The sequence below is a fragment of the Salvia hispanica genome, chromosome 3 (genome assembly GCF_023119035.1).
Source record: "Salvia hispanica cultivar TCC Black 2014 chromosome 3, UniMelb_Shisp_WGS_1.0, whole genome shotgun sequence".
Taxonomy (NCBI): domain Eukaryota; kingdom Viridiplantae; phylum Streptophyta; class Magnoliopsida; order Lamiales; family Lamiaceae; genus Salvia; species Salvia hispanica.
Window position 1 is genome coordinate 2,900,596 of NC_062967.1, and position 19,862 is coordinate 2,920,457.

Genomic DNA, 19,862 nt, shown 5'->3' on the forward strand with positions numbered 1-19,862 from the left:
GGAAAAATCTAAGGAATATGTGTTGCTTGCCGATGCGCAGTAGCAATGAGATTTAGGTCTATATATAATACTCCCTCCGTCCCACATAATTTTACACAGTTTGACTTGGCACGAGTTTTAAAAAATGTAATAGAAAGTGAGTTGAAAAAGTTGGTAGAATGTGGGTCCTACTTTTAAAGTATTGGTTTTATAATAAAATGTGAGTAAGAATGAGTTAGTGGAATATGGGGTCCACTACCAAAAATGGTAAAAGTGAAATGAGTAAAATTATATGGGACGGACTAAAATGGAATACTGGATAAAGTTATGTGGGACGGAGGGAGTAAATGCATATAAGCAACTGGAGAAACAACTACTCCTCAATTTGACTTGAACGCAGTGGCGGATCCAATGTATAACAAGGGTACAACTGTTCGAACCTCAGCGTCAGCTGCTGCTGTGTTTTAATTTGTTTCTTTCAGTTTTGATCATTTTTACTTGCATTTATACGTTTTTCTTTTAATTTACGTTTTCTTCCCTCTTTTTCTACTATTCTATTTTATTATTATTTTTTAGTTATATGATTATCGTATAACAAAATATTTTTCAAAAATAAATCAAACCATTCACAAATAATTTTTGTTACAACCATGTACTTATATAAAATAATGGCCAAGTGGCTCAATACTTATATACAGAAGGAATATGTTTTTAGTCACTAGTGTAAAAAATACTACAAGTCTTAAATTTTTAAGTTTCTAAATAACTCAAAAATTGATCTTTTCGTCAATCATTAATTTAATTGTGGATTCACTATTAACTATCCATTTGCTTAGGCTGAAGAGATTTTAGCTAGCATTTAATCAAATACTATTGAATAAGTAATCAAAATCGTTTTTTGTATAAATACGCATACATTGTATGTATAGAAGCAAACTCTATATAACTATAAGAAGACATTTCCCAACTAATGTAAGACTGTAGACAAGTATCTCAAGGGAACAGTCGGATGCGGAATAATGTTCAAGAAGAACGAACATCGAGGGATGTATGGATATACAGATGTTGATTGGGCGAGTAATTTAGTATACCGAAGATCGACGGCAGGCTATTTTATTTTTGTTGAAGGTAATCTAGTCGCTTGATGGAGAAAGAAACAAAAAGTGGTCGCCCTTCAAAATATTTATATGACTATTTGGAATTAGATATATTTTCCTGGCAATATTATTTAATCTTAGGTTGGACTTGTCTTATTAAAATATTTTATTCGACAGTGCCAAAAACTCTGTCGTAGATAATTATTTAATTAGCAATACGTTGTCATTTCGATGACATTTGAACAGTCATTTTTATTATTGTCATTTCGATGATATTTGAACAGTGATGTTTAATATTATCATTTCAATTACTGCTTTGTATATGTACTTATACAATACTAATGGCCAAGTGGCTCAGTAACTATATACATATATGGAGTATGTAGGATTCTTCAGGCGGCTGACGTACATAATTAAGTATACAAGATTCGCCTACACTTGCCATTAAATTCAATTGATCTTGAAATATTCTTAAAAAACATTGAAAAAATTGAATTGCATATCAGTCCAAATCCTCATCTATGAATTTGAGCCTAGAACCACTTTTACTAATTTTTTACTCCATGCTCTTCTCCAAAAGCATAACATTCATATCCATGCTCTTCCGCAAGGACGTGCTTAAAGGTCATATTATTCTATTATTAAATTTAAATACTTCAATTATTAAAAATATTTCTACAATATAAAATATATTAAAAATATAAAAATTACAGAATTAAATTAAAAAAAATATAAATTACAAACTTACAATCCTAAAAAATAAAATTACATAATTAAAATCCTAAAAAATAAAATTACATAATTAAAATCCTAAAAAATAAAAAAATATACATAATTAAAATCCCAAAAAATAAAAAATACATAATTAAAATCCTACAAATTAAAAATTACATAATTAGAGGCTAATAATACCCCGTGGAAGACTATTTCTCCGAGCCTGTCCCCAATTTTGCCGGAGACCTCGTATCATTGTGCGATGCGCTTCAAGTTGCTCGGGAGACATGTGAGATGTCTCGGTCATATTGAGTTGAGCCAAGAGGGTCCACAACGAGTTGATGGGAGATTGAGGTGGCACAAAGGGAGCGGGAGCGGCGCGATGCGGTTGGCAGTCGCTTGTTTCCTTCCTTGCGGCCGGCTTTGGGAACTGCTCACACCGGCGTCGGGGCTACCCAAGTTAGCTCCAGCAAGCTGGCTAGCCACCTCATCCTCGCCGGCGTCGGATAGGGATACCGACCTCGACCGTTTGCTGGAGGAGAGGGAGGAGGATGATACGCTCCCTTATACTTCGGATGCACACGCACCTCCCGCCAAGCGTTGGGGTACTTGAATGGTTTTTAATGTTGACATTGGTAGGTCGACAAGGCACTGATGATGTCGAGCTCGCTCCTGCTGCTCTCCGCCGACCGCTCTTCCTAGAGATAATACCCCTAGAATTTTTGGACTTCATTGGCTCTGAATATGGTATTGCGCACCATACTCTCATTGCGCTCGATGGTTCCATCCGGTCGATTTTCGTTGTACCGGCGAGAGACGCTCCATCAAAACCTATCCCCGCTTTGGTTCGTGCCAACCTCTGAATCTTCGGAGATTGCCAAATAGGTTTTGAATAACTGATCCATCTCCCCCGGAGTGTACAGGGTGCGGACGTGAGTGTCACCGCTACGACCCTAAACACGAACACCATGAGGAGTAGGAGTAGGAATAGGAGTAGGAATAGGAGGAGTTTGAGTGCCGCCACTCCCTTCCGATTCGGGTTCGGGTGCCCACCCATATTACCCATCGGGGGCATCTTGCTCGTCACCGGGTAAGGCGGGTAGCCACCCGAAATTTGAGAACCTTGGGTTTGAGGAGGGGCCGAGAATTGCGTTTCTGGACTAAGGGATGGTTGTGAGCCGAACCATTCCTGCTTCCAACCGCCGGAGTCGGACGGGGTATGATGTTGGCCAATCACATTGCGCCATGTCGTCCTGCTCAGCGGCACGGACTGTAACATCCCTAACCCGAAACTTGCATCATTTTGCATATTGATATAGTTTTATTGATCATTTCATATTTATAATGTTAATTGCATATGATTATATATATAGAAATGTGTGTAGGTGTATTTAAATACTAAATAATTAATTTAAGTGTGTGTATGTTTATTTACGTATGTGTGTGCATGTGTACGATATAGTACTACCAATTATGTACGTACATATATATTAGTACATAGGAAATTATAGTAATCCTAAATCAATATAATATAAATAATAGTAGTAGCATTGCTTGAAATATAAATGTGTTAGTATGTACGTGGTCACTAGCTAATAGTGCCACTATTCTTATAGGACAAATATCAAATAAATGGACTATATAGTATGACCACTAGCTAATAGTGCCACTATTCTTATAGGACAAATATCAAATAAATGGACTATATAGTATGCATATTGTTATTTATTTTAATATATATAATTGATTCAGTAGCTTTAAGTTAATTTTTATATATATAACCGCCTTTGCATGTTTATATAAATACACGTAGAGTTAGTGAGTTGGAAAAAAATAAATAAAAACTTGGAAGAAAATTATAAAGGAAGGAAAACAAAACTAGAAGAGAGGGGCAGAGCTTTTAAATCAAGAGTCCGAATCACGACTTCGGTAAAATTGTCCGCCGAAATCAGGTGTATATAAATCACACTTTTAATTTTACATGTTTTATGTGCTTCTTTGCTAGGTGTTAAATAAAGTGAATAATTTGATTATATGATGTGACTCTGATATAATTGTGTGTTATTTGATATAGATGGTGGAATATGGTATGAATATGTCATTGGTGCAATGGATATTGTAACTGAATTATATAACAGAAATATGTAATTGGTGAAATTGATGTATTTATACATGATTTTGGAATTATTTGTGAATCATATGATTAAAGAGGATTTGTGACGGTCTTGCCTTGGATCTGGAAAAAAAAATATAGAGGGACCTTCGGGTCAAATACAGAGGGACCTTCGGGTCATTGAGGGACCTATGAGTCCAATTACAGAAGGACCTTCGGGTCAAATATTGAGGGACCTATGAGTCCAATTACAGAGGGACCTTCGGGTCATAGAGGAATCCCGGGCAGATACCAGGCTTGATTTGTCACAAATTAATAAACCGAACAAAGTGGCATGTGCATATGTGTATGGAATTATCTCTAATATTTGTTGATAATTGTTAAATATATTGGTTAAAGAATATGTGTGATTTTGAGTTGTGGAATTAAAGATAAGGTTTATATACACTGAGTTGTGGCTCATATAAACCACTAATATTTTTTAAGAATAAGATATCAATGATGTGTGGGTTGATGTGAGTTACAGTTATTATAAGGGTCGGCGGCTGACGTATTTTGGCAACCTTCTCCTCCTCATCATTTCTGCATTTAGATAAATGTATAGTATACAGAGTGGTGAGAGTGTCTAACTGCAATTTAGAATGGTTTGAAATATGTAATTGATATATGGTGGTTTTTGAAATTATATAATACATGTGGATTATTTATTTTAAATTTTGAATTTATTTATAGTAAGTGTATACGTTATAAGGGTTGAGGTGTGACACGGACGTGCTCGATGCATCGAGCAGCGTCGTGCCAGTGGCGGATAACACAAAGCCACGCCAACTGCACGGATGCCGTCCTTCAGGGAAAGCACCGATGCGGATGCTCTAATATAATAGTGATAGTAATTTATGTAGACGGCAATATTATCAATACTCAATTAATCTTTGTAACTACCATATATGTACTTATAAAATAATGGCCAAGTGGCTGAATAATTATATACAGAAGGAATATTTTTTTTAGTCAATAGTATAAAAAATACTACAAGTCTTAAATTTTTAAGTTTCTAAATAACTTAAAAATTGATCATTTCGTCAATCATTAATTTAATTGTGGATTCACTATTAACAATCCATTTACTTAAGCTAAAGACATTTAGCTAGCATTTAATCAAATTTTGAACAAGTAATCAAAATCGTTTTGTTTTTGTATAAATACGCATACATTGTATGTATAAAAGCAAACTCTATATAACTATAAGAAGACATTTCCCAACTAATGTAAGACTTCAGACAACTTGACTACATATAATTTTATGCGTGTGCGGTGTGTAATTGGTGCAATGAGTGCTTTCAATCAATTCTTCACAATTTGTTATAGTTAGCGTATCATTTCTTGAAAATATCTCCCACATCGATTTGAAGAGAAAGTGTGGCTATTTTCCCACATCCAATTGGAGAAGGAAGTAAAGCTGGTATCATTATTACTCTATTAATTAAAATATTTTTAATAAAGTGGTAAGTAGACTAAATAAAGTGACTGAAAATAAAGTAAGAGAAATAATTAAGTTTTTTCAAAAATAAAAGTGACTTAAACATATGCTTTTAATAGTCTACTTTTTGTTTTATTATAATTTTATACATAAATGATTAATACTACTACTATAAAATGGTTACCACAAGTTAAGCATGTATATCTATACTAGTTAAAAGTGGCAGATGCATATCTATACTACTTAAAAATGGCATTTTATTTGAATTTACTTTTTTGCCCTTTTAGGTGGGAAATGAGAAACCGTTGTGTTGTTATTTTTATTTTTCTCTTATAAATATTTGTAAATCCTGTTTTACTATTACAGATACACTTCGCAGAAATTGTGTATGCACATGTGAACCACACGATAAACAAATCTATATATTAGGTTACAGGCCTATTTTTTACCCCAATAGATGAGCTTAGGGGTGGTAAATCGTGTTTATTGTGTCGTTATCGTGTCGACACGATAACGACGCGTACACGATAACAACAAACACGGACATGATCCGTTAAGAAAATTCTAAACACGAACACGAACACGACCCGCTACCCTCAGACACGAACACAACACGAACCCACTAACGACACGAACCACTTCGGGTCAACACGACACGATAACAACACATATATGACACAACACGATAACAACACTATAATAATAATAATATTATTATAATATATTAATATTATTTCTAACGTGTAACACGAACACGACACGAAATAATATTATAGTATACTTAACGTGTAACACGAACACGACACGAAATTTTCGTGTCGTTATTGTGTCGACACGATAAGGACTCGAACCCAATATTAAGCTTTGACACATACCCATTAATTTCGTGCGGATTCGTGTCGTGTTATCATGTCGTGACAAAGATTGTCAGCCCTATATGAGCTGTTACACTGAACATATCATAATTGTATTATACTTCTATTATATTTACAAGAAATTACAAATTGTGAATTCTTTAAAATTTTCCACCGCTACCTATTCTGCTTTTCGCCATTTTCAAAGAACCTAAACCTGAAATTGAAAGTCATTTGCATAAGTTGTCAATTACACAAATTATGACACAAGTTAAAATTAAAAACTTGAAGATAAATTAAAAAAATATCTACGATTAAAATTTACAATCAAATACTCCCTCTATCCCATTAGAAATGCAATGTTTTCCTTTTTGGATTGTCCCACTAAAAATGAAACGTTTCCTAAAATGGAAACTTCACTCTCTCTACTTTTCCCTCTCTCTTACTTTACTCTCTCTTTATTAACTCACAAAACAACACTTGCATAAAATCCTATGCCGGAAACCAAATGTTTCATATTTATTGGAACTGAGAGAGTATTCCATAATAATCTAACGACAATTTGATACTTACTTTATTAATGGATAAAGATTTTTGAGCAAGAAATCATTTTCCAGCGCCAACAATATCGATTTTCCACGTAGAGCATTCAACTCAAATGACATCAAGAAAGCTTGATCATTACCAACAGTAATTAGTAGCTAGTATGTGGTGTTTTTCTTCTCTTTCCACTAGACCAAGCTCATCATAGATGGATTTTAGCAATTAACAAGCTCATCGAAAAATGAACAAAGAAAATGAAAATTGAACTATGCATAACCCCAAATCTGAATCACAGAATCAGATTTATCCTATTTTTTTCTTTAACACAACCTCAAACTGAGCAAGAGTCATTGCTCATAGCTTCAAGATTTCCAAAACCCTAACAATCCCCTCCTAAAACGCTAAATACTAATTTTTCCAGCTAATATCAGTTCTACATAACTCTTTTCAGCAGCAAGTTTAGCACTACACATTGTAATCTGTGTCTTTCGAAGTCAATTTAACTAATTCATTTTTAAAGCATGATTCAATTAGTAATAATTATATCACAAATTATCATGATGTTTAGCATCCCCATTAACTAACTTCCTTAAATCAACATCTAATATGTAAAAAATCAGAATATGCTCTAAAATATACAGTGGAAGGGTACGAACCATGCCATCTTGTTAATTAATTTAATTTCTGTTCAAGTTATAAAAAAATGTTAATTAATTTAAATTAAGTTAATGCATGTATACATACATGTGGATGTGGCTTAAGCACTCAGCAATCTCCGACTCGAAAAAGCGAGAAATCCCGAGGCGCTGCAGCTGGTCGATCGCCCAGAGTCTTCCGAACACATCGACGAGATAAGTGTGTGGCGCTGCGGAGTAATTAATCAAATAATTAGAACTATAAATAGACTTATTTAATTACCTCCTCCATTGAAAGTTTCTACAGTGTTTTTGACAAATTTGTAGCATTTTGAATCCTTGGTCCACAGTGAGGAAGGAACCGTCAGCTGACTGCAATTTAAAAAGTTTGTCCCAATCCAAATTTTCTAAGCCTTCCAAACTGAATAATAACGATGTTAATTGGCATTTTGTGCATAATCTCAAGTGGAATCCTGCAATGGAAAGTAGAATTTGAATTTAATTAAATATAGCAGCTATGTAGTAACTTTTTTTATGTATGGAAAGTTGAATAAGGCGAGTATATTGACTCAACATCCAACCATTTTCTTCCTACTTGTAATTGTTTATTCCACCTAGTATTTAAATTTCCATCGGTTCATTTGTTACGTCGTTTGCATTTGGCGACCAAAAAATATGACTATTAGTTATGAATGGAGGTAGTATTACTCTGTGTATCACTGAGAGGGACGGTCACAATTATTGATTAAATAAATTTGAAGTAGGGTTTAGTAATCTTTTAATTATGACATCTTAATTTAAATTACTATATCCGTTAATTTCTAATAATAATTCTTAATTATGATTAGGTTAACACTCAACCTTTTCAACTTTTGTTCTCTGGTGTGATAAACCTCGTGTACCGCGGGCGCGTCGTAAGGAAGATCTTCGATACCCTTTTGAAGCAGTGCCGGAAACACAACTTCGAAACCACACGTCATGTGCTCCTCATTTCCCTCCGCGAGCTTATCAACGTTCTCTTTGATCTACGTCACTCCTATAATCAAGTAACGTGAAACACATTTCATCATTAAGAAATTTTTTTAAAAAAAGAGTACTCCAATAAAGTATTTTTAATGATAAATTAAATGGGCTCCCTACCTCTTTTGACCTTGTCGTCATGAACATTCCACGATCTCAAGGCTACGACACATGCAATAGTGTTAACGAGGCGATCATAGACACAGAAAAGCTTTTGGTCGCCCCAAGATCCATCCTAGAGTTGGTTCTGCACGATTCACTCCAGGCTGGTGGGAAATTCAGGGGTGTCACGTCCCCCCACGTCCTTGATCATCGCCACCGATGTTGTATCATAGAGCGACACACTTATGCGCCCATCTCCTATCGTCTTCAATAACGTTCTGATGTATTCAATCGGATCCTCAATTTGTTAACCTACAAGAAAATAGTATTACATACGTTCCACAGTAATAGAGTCATTTCATTTCCTGCACTCCCTTCGTGCCCAAAAATTTTATCTCAATTTAGTTGGGATAGAGGGTATATCATTTTATAATAAAATTTGAGTATAATGAAATAGTGAAATGTGAGATCCATTACAAAAATAGTACTCCATCTGCCTCAACTAAGTTGAGTCGTATTCTTTTTTGGGACTTCCCAACAAAGTGAGGCATTTCCCTTATTGACTAAAAACAAAACCTTCAATCACTCTTACTTTATTTCATCATCTACTTTACTCTTTATTTCTCCTATTTTTTTCTCTTTCCTATTTTGTTTCACTTTCATTTAATATATTCAACACAATTTCTTATTTTTCATATTCAAAAGTTTTATACCAACTTAGTTGGAATCGTAGGGAGTAAAATTAAGGATGTTAATTAATTGAGATAGCCGAAAAAGAAAATTGATGTCAATCAATAGGTGACGGAAGGAAAAGGAGTAGAATTCAAAATATTTTATATGACTATTTGGACTTAGATATTTTTCCTGGCAATATTATTTAATCCATCAGGTTGGACTTGTCTAATTAAAATATTTTATTTGACAGTGCCGTTAATTATCAATTCGTAAACTTGATGATATTTGAACTGCCATGTTGAATATTTTTGTGTAAATACGCATACATTGTATGTTTAAAAGCAAACTATATAGTAGGTATAACTATAAGAAGACATTTCCCATATTTTGAATAAGTAGTCAAAATCGTTTTTGTATGAATACACATACACATTGTATGTATAAAAGCAAACTATATACTATTAACTATATGAAGACATTTCCAAACTAATGTAAGACTACAGACAACTTGTACTATATTTATCATTGAGTATTCCTTACTCCATCCGTCCGCGAATCGTAGTCCCGTTTTTCTATTTTAGTCCGTCCGCAAATAGGAGTTCCGGTTCACTTTTACTATAAATGATAATAGGGTCACACTTTCCGCTAACTCATTCCACCCACATTTCATTTAAAACTAATATATACAAATGGGACCATTTTTCCACTAAAATTTTTCAACCCACTTTTCTTAATTAATTTATTGATTTAATTACATGCTCTTCGTGACTATTCAATGTAGAATTTTGTGTAATTCTTACTGGTTGATTAATATACTGGTACTATTACTCCTTTCGTTCTCTATCAATTGAGACGTTTTTTTACGGCACAAAGTTTAAGAATAGTGTGTTAAGTGTGCTCTGAATAAATTGAGAGAAAATAAAGTAAAAGAGAATAAAATAAAATAAAACATGATTACTCCCTCTGTCCCTCTATAGTAAAGAGATTTTTTTAGGGACGATATTTAAGAAAAATTGTTTTAAATGAGTTAAGTAAATGGAGAATAAAATAGAAAAGAAAAATGTAGAGAGATAAAGAGAGAGTAAAGTACTTTTTGCCAAAAAAAAAAAGAAATGACTCAGCAACAGTGGGACGATCCAAAAAGAAATACGGCTCAACTACGGAGGGAGTACTTTTTTTCAAATATAAAAATGACTAAATTAACTTGGAATTTTCCAAAATAATAAAATGACTCAATTAACATGGAATTGAGGGAGTTTAAAGAAATAAATATCCTAAATTTGGGCAGCAAATTTAGTAAAAAGTCAAGATTCAAAAATAATTATTAAAACCGGTTTGACCATCTGATTTTACCGGTTGATTGTTGTCTGAATGCTTTGCAGTTTTTACCATTGAATCAGACCAGACAACAGGCTATTTTGGTCCGGTCTGATTTTAAAAATATTGACATTATTCATAATCATTATTTTATTTACAACTTTTACCCTTAGCGCATCTCCAAGGAGAGGAGTAAATGGAGAGGTAAACTAATATAACTACCATATTTATTTATTTTTTCATGAAAAATCATTTTCCAAGGGGAGAGATATTTGAGAAGGTATTATACTTTTTCCCATTTGGAAGAGGTATCTTTCCCTCCCCATCAATAAAGAGGTAAAATCTTATAACTACCATATTTGACTTATTATCATGAAAAAACCCTTCTCCAAGGGGAAAAGGTATTTGGAGAAGATATACCATTTTATATTTTTTTAATGCATTTTGTACTGTTATTTTATTTTTAAAAGATAATTTACCTTTCTATATGTCTTAGTGGAAGTTTTAAGAGGCGTTTCCAACAGAATTGTGAATGAGAATAATTTGTACATTAGTACTCCCTCCATTCCATAATAGTGAGGTCATTTCTCTTTTTTTGTTAAAGTACATATTTTTCTCACTTACTTTAATCTCTCTTACTTTATTCTCTTTTCATTTCTCTGTTTTTTTCATTTTCTATTTTATTCTTTCTTTACTTAATTCATTTAGAAAAAAAAAACCTTTACTACCATGAAATGCAAGTAGTAATTTTCAGCTGTCAGGGAACGATAAAATAGGAAAAATAGGACATTTTTCAATAAACTTTGGACATTTTTCAAAAGATGTTATACTTGTGGACGGCACGAGATTTTAGAAGGTTTTTTAGAGAGAGAAAATATAATTTTTATATTAATGTGAGATGAAACTTTTTCAAAAATTAAAAATATGACATTTTTTATGGGACAAACTAAAAGGGAATGTGTGACATCTATTATAAGACGGATGGAGTATTATGTTCATTATACATATCTAAAGAAATTAACTTCTTTTAATAAATTCAATAATGCGTCTCTCCGAAGAAGAGTTCAGACTTGAGACATTACATAGCGCACCGAAAACCGTTTCTTTTTTGAATTTTTCATTTTCTGCTTTAAACTTTACTTCCTCCATTCAATAGCAGTGAAGACAATTCTTTTCGGCATGCAATTTAATAAAAATTGTGTTCAGTGAGTTAAGTTAGAAAGAATAAAGTAAGAAATGAAAAAAGTTTTGAGATGTAGATAGAATAAAGTAAGAGAAACTAAAGTAAGTGATAAAAATTTATTCACGAAAAATAACTCCACTAATATGGAACAAACTAAAATAGTAAAATGATTCCACTACTTTGAAAAAAGGGAAGAGCAATAAATAATACTCCCTCCGTCTCATGTTACTTGCACTTTTACTTTTCGGCACGTCACAAACTCCTTACACTATTTATAGTTTAAGTTAGAATTAATGCATTTAATTATTATGTTAGTTTAAGTTAAGAGGACCTTTATTAAGTGACGTCTCATTACACTTAAAATTCTAATTTAATTACACTAAAAAATCAATCTCAAATTTACGGCCTAAACTGAAAAATGCGAGTAACATAGGACGAAGGGAGTACTATTACTTACGATGATAAATTTATGTCATCGGTTACTTTGAAAGGACTAAGGGTCCCAGTAAACATATAAAATTAAATATTTTATTTCAGTACTTATTCTTATCATTTTTAGACTATATTGATCAATTATATTCGATACTTTGGTAAACATTACCAGTTACCACATCCATATAAAGTCTTACTTGACGGAATATATAATATAAGTCTTACTTTGATAAAATTTATGACATTTTTGTAATATGGCTGCGAAAGTCTTACTTGACGTAGTATTTTAGACTATATTGATCAAGTATTCGATAATTTGTTAAGTAAAAATATAAACAACTCTTGCATAGTGAATACAAAACTGTCCTTTGATTTCCTTTTGTTACATCACAAAATGGGATAAAAAAATTGAAATAGGGAACTATCGCGTGGTGTTATTTATTTGCTTCAATGTTGAATTAAGCAATATGATTGACCAAATAATAATGAAATAAAATAATTGAAATCGGGAACAATCACGATCAGTAGATGTTATTTATTTCCTTTTAATGTTAAATTAAGCAATACGATTGACCAAATAATAATCAAATAAAATAATTGAAATCGGAACAATCACGCTATCGTCGATCGTGAAATCTCGTGAACAAAAGGTCTCTCGAACTCGAATCTATTGTGTGGCAAATATTGGAACAAAACTAGTGTTTTAACTTACTCACTAATTTACGTGAAGTTTAGAGACAGAGAAAGTATGTATTGTTATTGTATTTCTTGTTGTCTATGTGATTACAATATTCTCCTATTTATATGAAAAATAAAAGACATATCCCTAGACGATTAAACCTTCCTAATATGTTCGGAAAAGAATTTCAAAGAAAATCCGAACGGAGGCTCGACTCAGAATACATAAAAATAACTTATAAAATAAAATAAAATAAAATACTGATATGCTCGGATTTTGCACTGTTTTAAGATCATTATTTGGTCTGTTTTAAGTGTCAAAGTTGCATTTCATGTTCATTTTTTTACATATTTTATCCATATTGGTATTTTGATGTATTTTGTGAGAAATTTGCAAAATAGAGCTGAAAAAGAATAGACAAAGGTCAAAATCTGGAACCTGAAAAAGAAGCGCAACCCAGCGATCCGCTGGATCCTAGCCAGCAGTCGCTGAAAGTTGCATAGAGAGGTCAGAACATTTCTATCCCACTCTCCGTCCCCTAAATATTGACACACTTTACTTAAAGCCGAAGACATTTAGCTAGCATTAAATCAAATTTTGAACAAGTAATCAAAATCGTTTGTATAATACGCATACATTGTATGTATAAAATAAAAGCAAACTCTATATAACTATAAGAAGACATTTCCCAACTAAAGTAAGACTACAGACAACTTATTTTGTATAAATATGCATACATTGTATGTATAAAATAAACAACAAATCTATGTGATCAAATTTTATAAAACTAAAAACTAGTTTATTTAAAAAAAAAAAAAATTATTTATGCATTTAATTAAAATATATAAATACCTATATAGTACATGAAAATTGCATAATATCGTAGACATATATATAACTATAAGAACACAATTCCCAACTAAAGTAAGACTACAGACAACTTGACTACATTTATCATTGAGTATTTCACTTCCTTATTTCATAATTTCATGCGTGTGCGGGTGTCAATGGTGTAATGAGTGCTTTCAATCAATTCTTCATAATTTGTTATAGTTAGCATATCATTTCTTGAAAAATCTCCCACATCGATTTGAGAGAAAGTGTGGCCAGAAATAAATTTGTAAAAGGAGAAAATATTCCCACATCGAATTGGAGAAGGAAGTAAAGTTGGTCATAATTACTTTAATAATTAAACTATTCTTTTATGTGCTAAGTAGATTCTAAATAAAGTGAATGGGAATAAAATAATAGAAATAATTACTTTTTCCCAAAATAAAAATGACTTAAACAAACGCTTTTAATAGTCTACTTTTCTTTTTCTTTTCTTTTTTTACATAAATGATTAATAGTACTATAAAATAGTTACCACAAGTTAAGCATGCATATATATTAAATATAAGAGTCAGAAATATAGTTAGGTAATTTCATACTTCCTCCGTCAACGAAAAATAGGACATATTGTGAATGACACAGATTTTAATGTGAAATTGGTAAAATAAGATAGAATGGAAAAAACTAAGAGAGAAATAGTGTTACTGAAATATGGGGTTCATATTATTAGTAAGAGAAAAGGGAAAAAATAAGAGAAAAGATGTTGAAAACTTTCCTAGAACTGAAAAAAACAGACAAAGGTCAAAATCTGGAAGTTGGAAAAGAAGCGCAACCCAGCGATCCGCTGGACCTTAGCTAGCGGTTGCTGAAAGTTGCATAGAGATGTCAAAACATTTCCAGCGACCCGCTAGCCCGTTCGCGCACAACAGCCCGGCGATTTTGAAGTCCAATACCATTCTCTTTGTCTTTGAAAAAACTTTGTGTTGATACCTTGACCATCTTAATTGGAGTCATCTGGAGAAAGTTATGGTCCGTAAACGAAGGTCGTGCAGTGCAATTAAAAGTGGTGATAGTTTAGGCAGAAATTCAAGGAAGGGAACAAAATATTAACTCATGGAGCCAAATCTTTTCCATTCTTTATAGGCCAAGAAATTTACTTCTCCAAACATTTTTCAAGGCTATAAATATCTCATAATCTAACTCGTAATATTAAACCAATTCATAGCCTCCCTCTCTACTTTATAACCTAATTCTTCGATCATTCTTGGAGATTGAAGCAAGGCGTGAGCTACTGAACATCAAGATTCACCTTGGATTTTGTTTGTTTATTTCATATCTTGTACTTTAATTATTGTTATACAATAACACTTTAATATAATTATTTATGGGTATAATTTTCTTTTCTTATTTATTTATGCATATAAATGTATGGATGTATTAATATGACAACCATCTTTATTGTAATACCATACTACCATTTTAGCTGTTACATCTGAAGATCGTGTGTTTCTCAAGTGACACTCCATTTTATGCTATGAATATTGCAGTATTATGCCCATGCGCGTCTCCCAAAATTTGTCTCAATTTGACCCGAACGGATTTTAAGAAATTGCTTGACTTTGTATTAAATAGAGGTGTGTGGTAGAATAAGAGTCCCATATTGAGGAGATTGAGTGGTATATTTAATGTCTATTTTTGGAATGATTTCAATTGGGACAAACTTTGTGGGTTGGGACAAATTTGGTAGACGGAGGGAGTAGTTTTTTAACCTTACCAGATTGCAGCAATGTTACTCTATGAATGTTGCAATATTACCAAGTAGTATTTGCAATTTATATATTACCAAACCCGTTTTTTATTTAAATTTTTGGGAATTGACTAAAATACTAACGCCTGCAATATCCAACACATAAGATTGCAATCCGAACTATATTTAATCAATCTGGGCGTGCCATGTTGGCAATTGAAACTAAAAAGTAACATAAAACTATTCCACATTGTCAAGAGAAAGCTGAAACTAGTATATAAGTGTCATGGGCCATCCTCCTATCACCAATTGATTTTAGGATGGAACCCACAGATTTCTATCAAATCCAATCTTAAGCGTCCACCATATAGATTTAACGGTTAGAATTAGTGTTATAGTGTCACTATAAACATGGTGACACCCTAATGCTCCTTAATAAATATACAGCGGAAACTATAGGCAAATAAAATTCGTGATCATAAATTAATTTTTATTAGCATAATCAAGAATTTTTAAAAATAAGAATGTTAAAATCAAAGATATTTATTTTATATTCTTTTAAACAGAGTAGTTAGAGACTTGACTTAAAATTTAATGAAAGATCAACTTATCAATCCACATATTCAAATTGACATATTCAAACTTGTGCCGATACCAAATGCAGCTTATAAAAATGGTACATTCCCGCTTAATTTCAGACATCGCCAAAACAAAAGTGCAGACCAAACAAGAAAAATGGACTCGTTTCCTATCCTCGCTGCGCTAATCCTCATCACATTCGCCACATGGTTCATCTCCTCCCGGCAGCGGCGGAAGAATCTCCCGCCAGGCCCTTTCCCCCTTCCGATCGTCGGCAATATGCTCCAGCTCGGCACTCAGCCTCACGAATCATTCGCAAAACTATCAAAGAAATACGGCCCTCTGATGTCGGTCCACCTCGGCAGCCTATACACCGTGATCGTCTCCTCCCCGGAGATGGCCAAGGAGGTCATGCAGAAATACGGCCAGGTCTTCTCCGGCCGCACCATCGCCCAGGCCATGGAGGCGTGCGACCACAACAAGATCTCCATAGCGTTCCTCCCCGTGGAGGGCGAGTGGCGCGACATGCGGAAAATCTGCAAGGAGCAGATGTTCTCCAACCAGAGCATGGAAGACAGCCAGGATCTCCGCAAGCAGAAGCTGCAGCAGCTGCTCGACTACGCTCATAAATGCTCTGATGAAGGCCGCGCCATTGATATTAACGAGGCTGCTTTTATCACCACGCTCAACCTCATGTCCGCCACTCTCTTCTCGTTGCAGGCCACCGAGTTTGACTCCGAGGTCACCATGGAGTTCAAGGAGATCATTGAGGGCGTCGCGAGCATCGTTGGCATACCTAATTTCGCTGACTTCTTTCCCATCCTCCGCCCCTTTGACCCCCAGGGGGTCAAGCACAGGGCGGATGTCTACTTTGGTAGATTGCTCGGTTTGATCGAGGGTTATCTAAATGAGAGAATCCAATTCAGGAAGAACAACCCGAATGCCCCAAAGAAGGATGACTTTCTCGAGACGACCGTGGATATTCTTGAGGCCAACGATTACAAGCTCAAGACTCATCATTTCACTCATCTCATGCTGGTAATATATTACAGTGTCATTGTAGACTGCGCGAGTTTTAATGCTAAATTGGTAAAGAAAAGAAAAAAAAAAGAAAAGAAATGTGACTAAAATGAGACTATTTTTGTAATAGTTTTGTTTTGTTTTGTGGATCAGGACTTGTTCGTTGCAGGATCAGAAACTAGCACGGCCGGGATAGAGTGGATAATGGAGGAGCTAATGTCGCACCCGGACAAAATGGCGAAGGTGAAAGCAGAGCTGAAGAGCGTGATGGGTGAGAACAAAATCGTGGATGAAAGTCAGATGCCAAATCTCCCATATCTGCACGCAGTGGTGAAGGAGTCGATGCGCCTCCATCCACCAGGGCCTCTGCTTCTTCCCCGAAAGGCGGGGAGCGATCAAGTGGTGAACGGGTACCTCATCCCGAAGGGGAGTCAGGTGCTGATCAACGTGTGGGCTGTGGGGCGAGACGAATCCGTATGGAAGAACGCTGATAGGTTTGAGCCGGAGCGGTTCTTGGGTCAAAAAACTGACTTCAAAGGCCAGGATTACGAGCTGCTTCCGTTTGGGTCGGGGAGAAGGGTGTGTCCGGGTCTGCCATTGGCCAACCGGATGTTGCACACGGTCACGGCCACGCTGGTTCACAACTTCGATTGGAAACTGGAGCAGCCGGATGCGAGTGATGCCGAGCGTCTAGGTGCGTTGTTTGGGTTCGTGGTGCGGAGGGCTAAGCCACTCAAGATCATCCCATTTAAGAAATGATATATTCATGGGAGATTCAATAAATTGGCTTGGCATGGAATGTCCACGCCGATAAACTCTATTTTGTGTGTACTACATGTTTTTGTAATTGTGATGTCAGTGTGCTTGGTTTGACATTTAACTATATTTTCGGTAGAAAATGTGGGATCATGTTTGCAATTCTCGTTTCATGGTATGCCGTTTATATAAAAAGTGCTTGGATAGAGACTCTTCATTTTGGAATATTTAATTCATCGGTTTAGTTTGACATATTGGCTAGTTGGCAATTCCATCTGCACACTCGATGATTTTTTTTATTTCCAAAATTGTCCTCACACCGCCGTAATTTGCTCAACTCCCATTTCTCACTATCAATTGAATGTGATGAGGAACAATTCTCGTCTTCGTGTTAAATCTCGCGTGTCATTACTAGTATATTTACAATTGGGCGTTTAGGTACGTTAATTTATTCAAGTCGACTCCAGCAGCAATTGAGCTCATCCTCCAATGTCGAAAGCTTTTAATCTCGTGCGATATATATTAGCGTAAATATATAAATAGTTCATCTATATCATAGTAGATTGGATAATTAAAATGGTTTCACTATCGAGATAGACCCACCGAAGAAAAAGTTACTCAACATATAAAATAGACAAAATCATATCCATAACAAATGAGAGAAAAGGAAAAAACTAGTCCCCATTTTGCTATTTTGGGATGTCTATAAAAAATAATTACATTTCTAGAAATGGAAAGTTTGTCTCATATATTTTATCTATTTTTTCTCCCTATCTTTTACTTTACCTACCTTTTTTTCTTGCTCTCTTTTAATTTACTAATTTTTTTATTAAAACCCATGACATCCACAAATGAAATTATTTTTGTGGATGGAGAAAGTATTAATTCCAGGTTGAGGTAAAAATGTGGATATTAGGTGCATGAAATATACCTATCTCTGTCCAAAAAAAAATTAATTTTTATTATGTGTAATTTGTAAAATAAGAAAGAAGAAAAATTGGCTAAAATATTGTTATTGAAAAATGAGTCCTTCCTTAAAATGTGAAAAAAAAACAAGACTATATTTGTGGGGTGGATAGTATCCAACATGTGATTGTTGGATACCAATTTTTGTGTGTAGTCATTTTTTAGATAAATAGATTATTAGTTAAAAAATTATAGAAAATTTCAAGCTCGATTGACCAGATGTGTTAGTCCGAAATCATAAAGTTTATAATTTGGGGTGAAATGAAGGATTTAAAAATAATTTCTCATTGAAAAAACGGTGTGAGAAAAAATTAGAGGATTTTTTAAGATTCTTTTGGAATTTTCGAAATTTAAAAATATATATAAAAAAACTGTAAAAAAACGATATCCACTTGTGGGGGCTCGCCATAAGGAGTCGTGGTCTCCGTGGCGAGACACTCTCCACAGCGAGATCACTGCAACGGCGCTTCGATGTGGTCTCGTCCCGTCTCGCCCGCGTGAGACCCGTCGCGGATGCTCTTAAGGCCTTGCCAACATTTAAGAATGTATTTACTTGATTTGTGTAGTTGTTCTAAATTTAAGCTTATCACGAGGACCGCAAAGATGAAGGAGCACTGGCAAGGCCACCGCAGTTGTTATTTTTATAATAACACTATTTTGTTACCATGTTTAACTATTTACTATATTGAAGTTAGTTATACTATTCCCTCCGTTCCATCATAAATGATCAACTTTTTATTTTAGATTGTTTCATTATAAATGATTGATTTTTTTTAGACAAAAGCAATACTTTTTCCATCTCTTACTTTATTTTCTCAATATCTCTTTTACTTTTTTTAATCTCGTATTTTACTTTTTCCATTTAATTTAATAATATTATTTTCTTAAAAATCATGCATGCCCAAAAGAAACTCCATTGTAGATCGTATAATATTTGTGAAGAAAACAAGGAGATAAATGTGATGCAGACATGCCAGTTCACATAGAATTCCACAAATATTGTACTATATCAGATTCGGTGGATATTTTCATCTTTAATTATGTACCATACAATGTCTCTCACTCTCTGTCTCATATAGTAACTACTATATATAGATAGTTATCCCACGTTTCCTTTCAGTCTAGTATATAATATGCTTG

At 34.0% G+C, this 19,862-nt stretch overlaps 1 protein-coding gene and 1 long non-coding RNA gene across 2 annotated transcripts; one reads left to right on the plus strand and one right to left on the minus strand.

Moving 5' to 3' along the window:
• Positions 1-6,340: 6,340 nt before the first annotated feature.
• LOC125212709 lies at positions 6,341-7,693 on the minus strand. The gene is made up of 2 exons (XR_007174766.1): positions 7,525-7,693; positions 6,341-6,454 (listed from the first exon to the last, which is right to left on the minus strand). It is a non-coding gene; the product is annotated as an uncharacterized LOC125212709 (long non-coding RNA).
• An 8,418-nt stretch (positions 7,694-16,111) lies between these two features.
• Positions 16,112-17,964, plus strand: LOC125212140 (ferruginol synthase-like). The gene is made up of 2 exons (XM_048112220.1): positions 16,112-17,018; positions 17,154-17,964. Exons 1-2 carry the CDS (start codon positions 16,137-16,139, stop codon positions 17,757-17,759), a joined length of 1,488 nt encoding a protein of 495 aa, XP_047968177.1. The 5' UTR covers positions 16,112-16,136; the 3' UTR covers positions 17,760-17,964.
• The last annotated feature ends 1,898 nt before the right edge of the window (positions 17,965-19,862 follow it).